A 13,723-nucleotide genomic window follows, 5' to 3' on the forward strand; every position below is an offset into this window, starting at 1 on the left:
TACTGACTAGCAGTGTACATGGGAACTGTTAACTCACAGCCTGAACCACTGATTGATCATCTGAAGAAAGGACCGGCTCAGCCCTGGGAGCACAGGTGAAGGCAATCCAGCTGTGTGACCAGAAGGGGTGGTAGCTGACTGCACCTTTCTTAGACGTCATTTAAGGGCTGACTGCCACAGAGGAAGGCTCTCTGGTTGGAGACCCCTTCCTTGTGGAGTTTTTCCCTATAAGTCTAGGTCTTTGAAGATGAGTGACTATTCTTTTTTTGTTTTGTCCCTTTTGCCATTTCACTCTTTGTGTATCACCTTTTCACCACACCAATCTTTCCAATTGTAACACAGGGTCAGCAGGAAGAAAAAAAGCAGCAGAATCTGTCTTTGCCAGCTAGGACCGTCTCTGTATTTAAAGATTAGAATACATAAGATCAAGTGCTTTGAGGGACAGACTCCTTGCTGAGGACTGACACATGCACAGGGTAAAAATAAAAACTACAGCCCCTGTACCTCATGTTTTAATTGCTTTAAAAGTCATTAATTTAACGTTGCTTAATCAATACTATTAGCAGACAGCTCTGGGACTGGTATTTGCAATTTGACATAAGCTTCATGTTCAAAACGAAGCAGCATAACCTTGTACATTAAAAAAAAAAAATACTGATGCAATGATATTTTGGATCCCTGGCTAAAAAAAATTCACTGCAACATCAATTTCTTTTATGCTAGTCTGTCAATCTTTCCAAAGCTCTAAGGCTTATGAAAGATAAGCACCTGCTTCTTTGCAGGCCAGGATCCAGACCAAGATGGGATGGTTGTTGCTCCCTTTTGGGGAGACCAGAAGGAACTGCAAAAGACAGAGACAAAGAGTATTTATGGTTTGAGTTGGTATGTGCCAGACTCCCTCCAAAAATTCCTGTTCAGAGACCCACAGGCTGCAGCCCACAGGACTGAGAATGTCTGTCAACATTGTGACTCAAAGAAGGAATAAAATTTCATTCAAGCTTAATAGGCTTAGCTAATAGATTTAAAATTTGTATAAATAAATGTCAGATTTAGCTGAAAACAAAATCTTTGCATATCTTTGACTTGTTATCTCTAAAAAATTATACAGGTAGCTCAAAAAGCTTCTAGTCTCTGGGAGAGAAAGAAGGATTTACATTATTTTAACAGTTTTTTACGTGATCTGAGAGGTTGTGGCTCAAGGAGCTTAGCTGGCTGAAATAAAACAACATGCTTCTGAGGATGCAGCTATATTAGTTTCTTGGGGCTAAAATGCAAGTTGTAAAAGGCCCTATGAAAAAGATATAATATCAGCTACTGGTGGAGGTGCACAGTAGTGAAAAATATATTCAAGCTACTCCAAGCTACAAAAATGAAGTCACAGAAAATACATATTTTGAAATTAAATATTTTTAACAATAAATTAATCATGTCACAAGCCATGATGACATTTTGGTGATGAATGAAACACAGCTTGCATGTCATTCATAACTGCTGGGCTTTCCTCCAGAGAGATAAAGGAAAAAAATATATATTTCCTCCAGAGAGACAAAGAGAAAAGACATTTCAGTCTCATTCAGAGCCTAAAAGATGAATAGAAAGTAAACAGAGAATTTAGCACATGCAAATACAGAATGGAAGTAGTCAAGGAACACAACTGTATGGACCCTGGCCCAGAGAGCTTCCTTCTCATGTTAACCACAAAACCCATGCAGAACCCAAAGAGATCGACTCGTGGGATAGAGGTCAATACAGCTAATTTTGGCAGCTCATTAATTCTTTTATTTCTTCTAAAAATGTAAGAACATTTTTGTGGGCATTCAATTTTCAGAGGAAGCCACATACTCCAAAAGGGGTTGGGTTTAAACTCTACAAATTCCTCTACTGCTGGGACAGTTTGATGCACCATTCTGAAAGCTTGCTTGGATTTTGAAATGAAGGCTTTCTAAAAACCATAAGCACTACAAGGAACACACTAAAAGATCATCCTGTTAATTTTGATACTATTTTTTCCCACTTGTTAGGGTTTTCAGAATAAACAGATTTGATGAATGTTTCTGCTAAAAGAACCAAGAATTGATTACGTTCTGTTATTACCTTTGTTTCAGAGTATCTTTAATTTTTGTATTAAGTTTGAGAAATAACTGAGATATCTAAAATAATTCACACCAGCTTTTTAGGATGCTTTAGATAATTAAAATAATTTAACTGAAATTTCCCTAATTTCCATTTTCTTATGATAATACAAAACACAATCAGATGCTTGGGGAGTAAGTGGATTTTTTTTCATTTTGATTTATAAAGGCCAACACTAAACCAGGTAATTGCTGAGTTATACATAATTAGCTGTTATTCACATAAAAAGCTCTTGTTTTCCAATCAGCTTTCTCTTTGGCAGAAGGACAAATGCTCACCTCATTCCCAGGACAGCCCACGATACAAAATACTAGTCACATCCTTACCTTCTAGGAAAAACATGATTTCTAGGGGGTCAACAAATTCAGAGGGGGAATGAGATGTATGAACCAGTAGGAATGGCAGTCTTATAGAGCTGCTGGATAACAACTTCAGTCCAGCTCACTTGTCCCCAGAGACCAACTCTTAGCCCCAAAGCACATCACGATCTCAGCAGGTGTACACACACAAGGTGGCTGCTATACACGGGTGCATGAACACAGCAGGAGATTCTTCCAGGTACTTGGCAGTACTTTGTGCATCTGAGTTTGGAAATGGTTCCAACATTTTCAAAAGTTTAGTAGTAAGCTTAGCAGAGGGAATAGTCCACACACTAAAAGAGAACTGAAACCAGGACAAAATAGTTAAAGATATAAGTGCTCAACTTAGAGATTTTTTTTTTCATTCTCTAATTTTTATTGTTCCTTGGATCAATCCCAGGTTTCTATCAGCTTCTGACACAAAATCTCACTGATGAGAAAAAAACATTGTTCCAACAGAGATGTAAAAAATCAGATTTGTTCTATCACTTGCGCTGCATGTCAGGACCAAGCTGTGAGTGAGCATGGATTGAGACACTGAAAAAAACATCCATGAAAATTGACAAGAGTTCTTCCAGAAGAAGGAACAGTAGCAAAGTCTCTGGACACATCCTCTTTCACAGCTTTCTAATGTGTGAGATACAATACATAACCTTCAACAAACCAATACTTCCTTATCAGTTAATAACTGAGACCCCTTCAAGACCTTCCAGCTGAAATTTGAAAAGCCCGTATTTAACACAGAGCTTGCTGATCAGTTGAGCAGAATCAGACTCACCCAGGCAATGTTTGTGTGTCCACAAGATTAAACCATGGGATATTTCTTTAGCTGTAGATTATAGGTACAGTATCACTTAACACTGTGCAGTACCAAGCTGTGCACAGCACACAGTGATCCACTTAATATTGTTGTTAATATTGGCTTCAGGCCACAGCAAAAGGCACTGAAATTGTCTAAAAAAAAAAGGGGCTCTAGTGTATGTAGATATCCTCAACTCGACACCTTTTAAGGTCAGTACTAGATGGAAGTGTTCACAAAATTAAAAAAAAAAAAAAAAAAAAAAGACATTTTGGAAATCAGGTCTCAGGGTCACATATTGCTGTTGTTCATTTCAGGTGTATTCTATTACAGTGAGGCAGCAAGGAAGTGAAGCAGTTTGCAATGAAAGAGATTTGCAGCACGGGACTGTGGAAATCAGAAGGAGAGGTCATGAAGACCACCTCTTTGCCAACAGATGTTGGGCTGGGCTGACCTCCCAAAAGTTAAAAGGAAATTCCAAGTGACTTTGCGAGGCAGTTTAAGTTGCTTGCCCACCATTAGCAGAACACTCTGTTTCGTTCTCTTTGCATGTTTCTCTGGGCTGCATGGCAGCTCTCCATTGCCCCATGTTTCATAGCAATATCAATAATATGAAAGTATAATTCCTATTGAGTACACTTAGAGTAGCCACACAATCAGTGTGAAAATACATCGTTTCAAGAAATCAAAATCCAAGCAGTAAAGCTCTATGTGCTGGGATATATGCAATAGTATACAATACTGAGGCAGGAAGGATTTGGGTGACCAGTGAAAAAAAAAAACAACAACACAAGGATGGAGAATACAGGAAGTGAAAACTCCCTGTTCTCCAGACATTTCCGAAAGCTCACAACTTTATGTGCTGTAATCAGCTCTGGGGCAAAGGGAAGATTTTAGCAAAGATGATGGAAAGGAGATGGCCCTGGTGTGCCAGTGAGTTGGATTTTCATCCCACTTGCACAAATGTTTTTGGCTGAATTTGCTCTCTTAATGTAGTTTTCCTAACTTGCTCACCTGGCTAAGCCACCACAGACTGTACTGTCCATTCGGAGTCTTGGGATGCTCAAATGGGTTTAGTGGCAGATCCAAAATTGTGCGGACCAAAAAAGCCTTCTATAATAAGCACCTTGAGAAATGACTAGCATAAACTAGTTCCTGAATTCTCAGAATGTAAAGTGTGAAACGAAAAGTTTATAATGAATTTCATTATAGCTTGACTTAAGGTAAACACTTGATTAAAGAAGACATTATAACCTGTAAGCTTTGTAGTCTTCTTCACATACATTAATCATTCCAGCTTCCTACTACAGTAGCACCTATTCACTTTCAGATTTGTATCTTTCAGCGATTCCTTAGATATAATTTAGTTTTCTTCACACATATTATTTATTTTTAATCATGCAGACATCCAATGTAAACTGCATTATCCTATACTAACAGTCAGATATTAGCCCTGGGAAATAGAATGCTTTCCAGCAATTCAGCTTTTTGTGACAAAGTGAGAAGAAATTTGACCCCCATGGTCATGGTAGCTGCTCTGGCTGGGAAAAATTGATTTGAGATGCTGCTTTAGCACAGATTTCCTATTTTGTTTTGGGTAAGCCAAAACCAGTGCCTTCCTACCTCCGTGTCCTGGTCTTTATAGTGCTGAGGAGGGGTCTGATCAGCAGAATGGAGCAAGGAGAAATTAAGTTTTATATTTACCCATCAGTGAGCAAAAACGAGTTCTTCCCCAAAAAACGTCCTTGCGTTCACATGTGGGAGGCTGTGTACCCCATTGAGCCTCAAAGGCTTCTGTCTTTCCTGGCCACACAAAGATCACTAGCAAAGAAGAGAACTAATTCTGTTATGGGTATCTGTGCACTGATAACCATGCCAAAACTCACATTGATTTTACACACAACATCAAATGGACTTTGAATGCTGATGAAGTGGTTTTCTACTACCAATCTGTGCTGCTGGGTAGGGAATTATTAACGCTAAAATATCTAAGTACTCAAGAGCAAATTTCAACATTTTTTTGCCTTAAGGACCATCTCGTAGATGATGTAAGATAATATTGCTTCAATATTTCTATTTTTATCTCCACCAGTGCTGGATCTGACCTAAAAATTTCATATGGGATATTTACGCTAGCTACAAGACATTATTTTTAATCAGAAAGTGTGTGTATATCTCTTTGTAAGATTAGCTCACGTTCTGCTGGTAAAACCACTGAAATGCATTTATTACACAGCACTGAAAGCGTTCATACCAACAGCACCTCCTCAGGCATGCCTAGTCAGGGCACATGGAGATAGGAATTGCTGGGTAGTCATTTAAAGGGTGCCACTTTTGGAAAAATCTATATTCAAGGCAGATTAGTCTATGTGGCCAAACCCAAATTCTAAACACCCAGCCAGATCTGCTGTTAAAATCCACCTCTGGAAAGCCATGCTGCACAGGCCACTGGCATGCTCTGCAGCACATGAGTGACCCCCCATTCTGCTCTCCCCCTTCCTATCTCCCCAGACAGCTCCCAGTGAAAAAAGGGAGTGATCCTGGCCAACCTTTGGCTGTTCAGTTCATCTTCCCACTGCCAGAATTTTGGCCACCACTCTCTGATCCCTGCAGTGCCACTGGACAGCCATCAGAATATTGACACCTGGGATTTAAGTGGGAAAGGGCCTCATGAGGCTCTTGATCCAGTTCTGCACTACTGCAAGTAAGTATTTCCTATTATTCTGAGCCAGGTGACCTGCAAGGGTAAAGTTCTGTCAGTAGAAACACATTGATTTACATCAGTTGGGGATGTGCCTTTAAAAAGTGCAGAAAATTGAGATTTAAGATCAAAACAGCAAGCGCACACTGCTTTCCTGTACTTAAAACTGAATCAATAAAAAGAAACATACAGCTGGAGAAAAGCTAGCTTGATACAATCACGGTAAATTAGAACTTCTTTAAGGCAATGGACAACGTATTTTCTTCTTCAGAATTGGGCTTCTCAAATATTGACACATCCAGTAAGGCACGAATCAACTCCTTTGTGAACTATTAATTATATATATTGCTGATTAATAATCATTTAATTACCATAATGGGAGGCTTCAATGAAAAAGCTGTCTACCAAATGCACTGGACCTAAAAATAGCAGTAGCTTTTCCACCAAGAGGCTTTGCATGAAAACGCTATTGCTCAACTCCAGGTCTCACCACTTGTTACTCTGCTTGGCCAACATGGAGCTTGGCTAAGAGTTTTCCCCCTGCACCACTGCAGTGCTGCCATATATCACTCCTCTAAGGCACAGTGACAAGGGTTTTCTAAGGATTACCTGAATCAGTTCATCAAGCTCTGTCGCATTCACACAGGAATGCTGAGATACGAACGTCTGCTTCTGAATCACAATTGTGGCTCTCTGGGAGGTTTCATGAGGCTGCTCCAGGGCTTTAAACACTGTTGCTCCTATTATTAAATACACGACTACCACCAGAAAAATTGTTGAGACTGTCTTCCATTTCATAACATTGATAGCTGAATCACTTTCCTCCCGTGAAGAGAGCACGGTAGGCTTGGTAGAAAATGATAATCTCGGTTTGGAGTTCTGAGTGGCCGATTTGGGATCCAGCAAGTCAGGTGCCGCCACTAACAAAACAGAAAAAAAGAAAGTTAATTTTTACGGGGCTGGTCAGCTTACGTTCACTGAGCTCCCTTCTCACCAACAGATTGCAGAAATTCTCCTCCTTCCAAGTACAGTTCTTACAGAGTTGAATCTTTCAATTAAATCCCAAACCGTGTTACAACTCTGCTGCTCAGAGTAGTATTATCCATTTACACTTGTGCACATTTGCAATATGTTCTGTGTCTACGTCCTCTTATCGCACTCAATTCCTTGCAAAATGCAAGATTCCCCCTATGCTGTTGCACCTCTTTAAATTCATGTGAGGTGGCATTTTACTGCAGAGATTCTTTACATCCTCTGCTGCCTTAAGCACTGCTAAGCAGCTTTCCGGCTGTATTTCCTCAGCATTACAGAAGTAGCATAAAAATACAAATCCTTCTTTCTTGTGCCTATTCTGTCCTGTGCTCCAACAAGAGCTCTCTTGTAGCAGTTGCACGATCACTTTGCAACTCCCCAGACACGACCATAAAAACAAGACGCTGTTTCTCATACTGGCCATAGAGTGTTAATTGCATATTGATTAAACCGTTCAGAAAATACCAGTAAGACACACGTGTACTTACAGGAAAAAGTCAACCATTTGTTAAAGTGTGTATTTTTATTTACAGTTACAAAAACCCACAGGGTTAGGAAAAGAGTAGCTGAATGTGTTATCGAGTATCGCTATAACTCATGTGACTACCAGCAACTACACGGGAACTAAAAAAATCCACCACATCAAGTGCAGGTTAAGGTCTCCTGTGGGATGATGGCCACGGCAGCTGACTGCAGAAGCTATATTTAAATTGTTCGGAATTACACTTCGAATGGCCGCAACACCGCTCTCCACAGCCGGTGGGAAGAGCTCAGCCGTAAAACCAGAAGGAGACGTTGCGGGGTTGGGACCTGACCCGCACGAAGGGGCACCCCTGGGCAGGGAATGGGGCGCGGGTGAGCGAGGTAGCCCCCCGCCCAGGCCAAGGCGACCCCGGCACCGTACAGCCTGCCCACACCCGAGCGGACGGCTCACCCGGACCCCGCTCTCAGCCGAAGGCTGCGCCCCGCACACCGCTGCCCACCCCCGGAGGCTGGGCGTACCCCACCGACACCCCCAACCTCACCCATCCGGGGATGGGCACAGCATCCCCGCGCCCCACGCCTTGCCGTGGGGCCGGGCACCGCCGGGAGGGAAGGACACCGGCGCTGTCCCCCGGCGACCCCCGAGCCCCCGTGGCCGGTGCCGACTCCGTTCCCTCCCGTCCGGCCCCGCCGCGGCGAACAAAGGAGCGGGTACCGGGCACCGTCGCCGTCCCCGTCGCCCGCTCCTCGCGGCCAGTGCTGGGCGTCCGGGGAGCCGCCGCGTCCGGGGATGCTCCGCGGGGCGGGGGCGAGGCGCGGCGAGGGACCGGGAGCGGGAGCGGGGAGGGCAGGAGGGGAGGGCAGCCAGGCAAGGTACAAAGCGCATGCAGCATCCGCAGGGCTGGGAGCGGGGAGGCACGCCATTGTGCTCGTACTCACTTCTTATTTACCGACCCGGTGCCCTCTCCTCGCTCCACGGGCAGGCATTTTTTCAGGGCTCGGGGAGCTACAGTTAGCGCAAATTACAAAGGAAGGAGGAGAAGGAGAGGAGGGAGAGGAGGAGGCTGGCGGCTGGCTCGGCAGCGGCAGGGGCGGGCGGGCTGGCGGCGCGGCTCCCGCGGGCTCCCCCCGGCCCCGGGGCGTGCGAGGTGCCTCACGCCGCGCATCGCGCATCGCACATAGCGGCGTGAGTGTGTGTGTGCGCGCGTGTGTGCATGCGTGTGAGCGTGTGTATGTGCGTGCGCGTGTGTCCGTGCGTGCCCGCGTGCGCGCGTGTCCGTGTGCCCGGGGGCGTGCGGAGCGGCCCGAACCCTTTTGTGGGGCTGTTTCCACCCCCCCACACACACCCCGCCGCAGGCAGGGCAGACGCCGCAGGGGCGGCGGAGGGGGACCCGCGGAGCTTTCGCGGGGGAGGGCGGCGGGCGGACCCGGCGGTGGAGAGGCACCCCCGGCGCCCCTCAACCAAGTCCTGAGCCCCGCTGGGCCGGGCCGGTCATCGGGCTCTGCGGGATTTGACGGGGGGAACCGAAGACGGCAGCCGCTTCCATTTTAGCCCGGCGGATGCATCGGAACTGCTGATTGAGCCGCGGGCTTCAGCACCGATATGCCTGAATTGTCCTCGGTTTTGGCCACGAGCTAAATCTCCGCTTCCCGGTCATCTATCACATGTGAGCAACCTCCCCGTGGGCTACGCCACACTGAGGTGATGAACTCACCTAAAAGGCAGGAGAGCGTTTACCAGGAGGACCCAAAACCTGCCTCTAAGCATGGCTCTCTAAAAAGTCTCCTTAAACAGGTACAAAAATTAGTCATGGTAACAAATGGGTATGGGTCGCAAGATCTAATGCCAGAGGTTGTGTCTCCAAAATAGCCAAAGGCGTTCTTTGGGTGCTTGATGGGATATAATCCTGCTCAAATCAGCAGCTCCATCAGCAAACGCTTCCAAAAGCCACTTATTTTAACACGTCTTCATATAAATGTGACATAATATAAATGAATGCAATGCTGAGTTCCTCAGGACTCCCATTTTAGCAGTATCAATCACACCAGCCCTCTTGGCCTGCCCACAGCTCTGTGTTTCTGTCTCACAGAAACAGCCGGAGCCCTCATCTCCTGCTCCCTGTCCCACCAGCACATCCAGAAGAGCAGGCGTTGAGTAATAGGGTGCTGGGCCCAGCCCAGGAAATCTCGCTGCAAGCAGTCCCTCTGTCACAGGGAGGACTTCAGTCATGCAAGTCCCAATCCCCAAACAACAGAAGATAAGCAAAACACCTGCTCCTACACCCCTCATTCACTCAAGCAGTACCAGAAGCCGGCCCTCTGAATCTTGGACGTACAAGCTAGAAGTCTTTTTATACAAAAAAGATCATCACCTTCCACCCTTCTTGCAAAGTGATGTCTCAGTCACAAGCATATGTAAACAATCTCTGGTCCTACCTCATGGAAAAGAATCGTTCCATAGGATTTCTTCCAGCATCCTATGGGAACACAGGCATGAGCCTTTTCCTGCACACTGAGCTGAGTCTGTGTAAGATATTGTGGAAAATACTACTACATGCCTTTCTTTAGCAATCTAAATATTTGGAATACAATTTTGCTTTTCCTTGAGTGGAGGAATTATTATTAAATGTTGAGAAAGGCTCAGACTTACTGCCTACAACTGGAAAGCAGCGGGAAGCCTCCTAACAGCTTTGGCAGAGTTGAGACAGGCTTCAGTAAAGGCATACAACCAAACGGGTGGGAGCCATTTTGAGCAGCAGAAGAGATCTACTCCAGGAAGAACTGTGTTAGTGCCCTACCTTTAACAGATGAAAGCTGGCCTGTGAAAGTAATTATTGCAATTAATTACCTAGGAAACATCTCAAATATCTACTTTGAACAGGCTGGTATTTTTTAGCTCTCATGATTGCAACCATAGGCCTCTGCTGGAGCTCCCTGCTTGCTTAGAGTAGATTTAGAATCACAGAATCATTAAGAAAATGATTGGAAAAGACCACTATGATCATCTAGTCCAACCCTACCCCATGCACACTAATCTATGTCCTTCAGAGCCACATCTAAACATTTCCTGAACACCTTCAGGATGGTGACTCCACTACCTCCCTGGGCAGCCTGTGCCAGTGCCTCACAGTGCCTTTCTGAGAAGAAATGTTTCCTAATATCCAACCTGAACCTCCTCTGGAGCAACTTGAGGCCATGCCCTCTCATCCTATCACTGCTACCTGAGAGAAGAGGCTTATACCCACCTCACCACCACCTCCTTTCACAGAGTTGTGGAGAGTGATAAGGTCTCCCCCGAGCCTCTCTTCTCCAGACTAAACAATCCTCTTCCCATAAGACCTGTATTTCAGATTCTTTACCAGCCTTATTGCCCTTCACTGGACATGCTCCAGGGCCTCAATGTCTTTCTTGAACAGAGGTGACCAAAACAAAACTTAGGCTTTGAATTCTCCCTTCTACCAGTGATACAACCACTCCACATATGGTACCTCTAATGACAAGTAATTTCCAATCCATCAAGAAAAACAGCATTTCTTTCTGTGGTGTAAAACAAAAGCTATGCTATGTGGCAAATCTGGTGTTCTTAATGCCTTATATAGCACCAGTATATAATCCATAGAGTCACACCCTCTGATATTTTTATTGTAATATACAACACGTTTGAATATTATGGTGACCATTCTGACCTCAAATTTGGAACTGACATTCAAACAGTTTGAAGCGTCAGACCTGTAATAGTCCTGAACTTTTCTAAACAAACACACTGAAATTCAGTGTATTACTGACAAAGCATACCACCAACTAACATAGGCAAGATTAAGTAATAAAAGGGGTTACAACACAGAGCTCCAACATTGCAAGCAAATGCTGCTGTGCCAAAGAGATTTACATGAAGAAACTGACAGAAAAAATGTTAAATGCTTACAAGACCAAGGTTCATCTATTTCATGCTAATGTGAGAAGTTCACAAAGTACAGGACTATCAGAAGCCATCTAAAAATCTGTTGGCATGAGCTTGGGATGGCCACATGACCCACAAAGAGTGGCTATGGAAAGCTGCTCGATGCTTTGAAATGTTAAAAAGCAGAGGGGAGCAGGCATAGGAAATCACTGTGACTTGATAAACACAGCAATTGCATATTCATACATGTAACAGCTGTAGATGACCTAAGCATAGATTTGATAGAACAAGAGCACACTTGTCAGGAAATAGTTATTCTGAAAGAATATCTCCCTAGAAAGTTAAAAAAAAAAAAAAAAAAGGAAAAAAAAAAAAAAAGGCTGTGTAGAAAATACCTTTATCTATTGTTTTCTGCTCTTTTCAGCTCAGGAGCCAAGCCCTCTCTTCAAGGCCAGGAAAGCACTTTATGCCAAAGCATGAGGTTCCTCCAGATCCCAGCTGCTGGGTTCACCAAACTCTGTTCTCCTCCAATCAGCTGCACAAGAGGAGGCATCCCAGCTTCCAGTCTTTATTTAATTGCCAAGGATTTCTGCATCCCCAAGAAGCTGTTCTGGCACAGCTTACAATGAAGATATTTCCCTCATGCTTCCTTGCAACTCAAGGCCATTTCTAGTTTTCTCTGTAGAAACACAGGTTTCCCTAACTGCTATACCCTGGAGGGAAGTGTGGAGAAAGCTCAGAGAGGGCTGGGTATGTTTGGGCACAAAGGTGGCAATTTAGACTTTCTGTTCCTCCCATAACTGCTGCAGAGAAGGCAGACTACACCACTTTTCACCAGTTACCTGCATATAGCTTTGCTGTATATGCTCAGGCATGCAAGTACCTCACTGATCTCAGATGTGCACATATTTGTGTTGCCACAGTGAGAGCCACTGCTTGAGCAATGCATCACTAGGGGCTTCAGGCCTTAATAAGGGTTTGGGGCTTTGTTGTGGGCACACCATCTTGTCCTCCTAAGGAAAGGGCACTTCCTCATGCTAGGAGAACAGAAACCTCTGCCTCTTCTCCAAACAGGTCAAGTCACAGACCCAGATTGAGGGTAAACTTTCACTTGTGCTGACTACAAGAGAGCCCAGCAGAAATATTTACTGAGTTAACTTTCAGATTCCTTTTAGTTATTCAGCAGGACTTGAAGTGACTCATCTCTTGACTTCTTCAGAGACACTAAAAGATCTCTGACAGTTCTTTATGGATAATTATGACATTAGGGCCATGCCATGTTACTGTATTCTGCCATTAAACCATTAGTTACATCCTGCCATGAGAATTTATGCTGAATGGGGAAATAATCACAGAATCATTAAGGTTGGAAAAGACCTCCAAGATCATCTAGCCAAACTGTCCACCTACCACCAATATACCCCACTAAACCATGTCCCCTAGTAAGTACAATATCTGAATGTTTCTTGAACACCTCCATGGTCGCTCCATCACCTTCCTGAGCAGTTTGTTCCAGTGCCCAACCACTCTTCTGGAGAAGAAATTTTTCCAACCTGATGTTGGAAAAATGTCCAACCTGAATCTCCCCTGGTCAATTTGAGGACGTTTCCTCTCATCCTGTCTCTAGTTACGCAGGAGAAGAGGCCAACTCCCACCTCACCACAGCCTCCTTTCAGGTAGTTGTAGAGAGTGATAAGGTCTCCCCTGAGCCTCCTCTTCCCCAGACTGAAGAATTCCAGTTCCTTCAGCTGCTCCTCATAAGATTTGTGCTCCAGTCCCCTCAGCTTCATTGCCCTTCTCTAGACATGCTCCAGAGCCTCAATGCCTTATACTAAGGGCACAAAACTGAACATAGTACTGAAGCTGCAGCCTCAACAGTGCTGAATACAGAGGGACGACTGCTTCCCTGCTCCTACTGGCAACACTATTTCTGATACAAGCCAGGATGCCATTGGCTTTCTTGGCCACCTGGCACACTGCTGGCTCATGTTCAGCTGAGCATCAACCAATACCCCCAAGTCCATTTCTTCCACACAGTCTTCCAGATGCTCTGCTCCAAGCCTGTAGTGTTGCCTGGCTTGTTGTGGCCAAAGTGCAGGACTCAGCACTTGGTTTTATTGAATTTCATCACATTGGCCTCACCTCAGCAATCCAACCTGTCCAGATCCCTCTGTAGGGCCTTCCTACCTCCAGGCACATTGAGACTTCCTCCTAATTTGGTGTCATCTGCAAACTTACTGAGGGCGCACTCAGTTCCCTTGCCCAAGTCATCAATAAAGACACTGAATAGGACAAGTCCCAGTACCACCCCAGGG

The 13,723-nt window shown here is 44.7% G+C and overlaps 1 protein-coding gene across 3 annotated transcripts in view; it reads right to left on the reverse strand.

Moving 5' to 3' along the window:
• The window catches only part of KCNK2 (potassium two pore domain channel subfamily K member 2), a 120,318-nt gene that overhangs the window by 64,305 nt on the left and 42,290 nt on the right, over positions 1-13,723 (reverse strand). For 2 of the 3 annotated variants that reach the window (XM_085219243.1, XM_085219244.1), the window contains exon 4: positions 6,602-6,912. In XM_085219243.1, coding sequence (XP_085075369.1) covers positions 6,602-6,912 — 311 coding nt within the window. Of the gene's footprint in view, positions 1-6,601; positions 6,913-8,446; positions 8,766-13,723 lie in introns of those variants that run through there. The other variant, XM_085219245.1, reaches the window with a different exon arrangement.

This window comes from Meleagris gallopavo, chromosome 2, assembly GCF_905368555.1.
Source record: "Meleagris gallopavo chromosome 2, MGAL_WU_HG_1.1, whole genome shotgun sequence".
In the NCBI taxonomy this organism is placed as follows: Eukaryota; Metazoa; Chordata; class Aves; order Galliformes; family Phasianidae; genus Meleagris; species Meleagris gallopavo.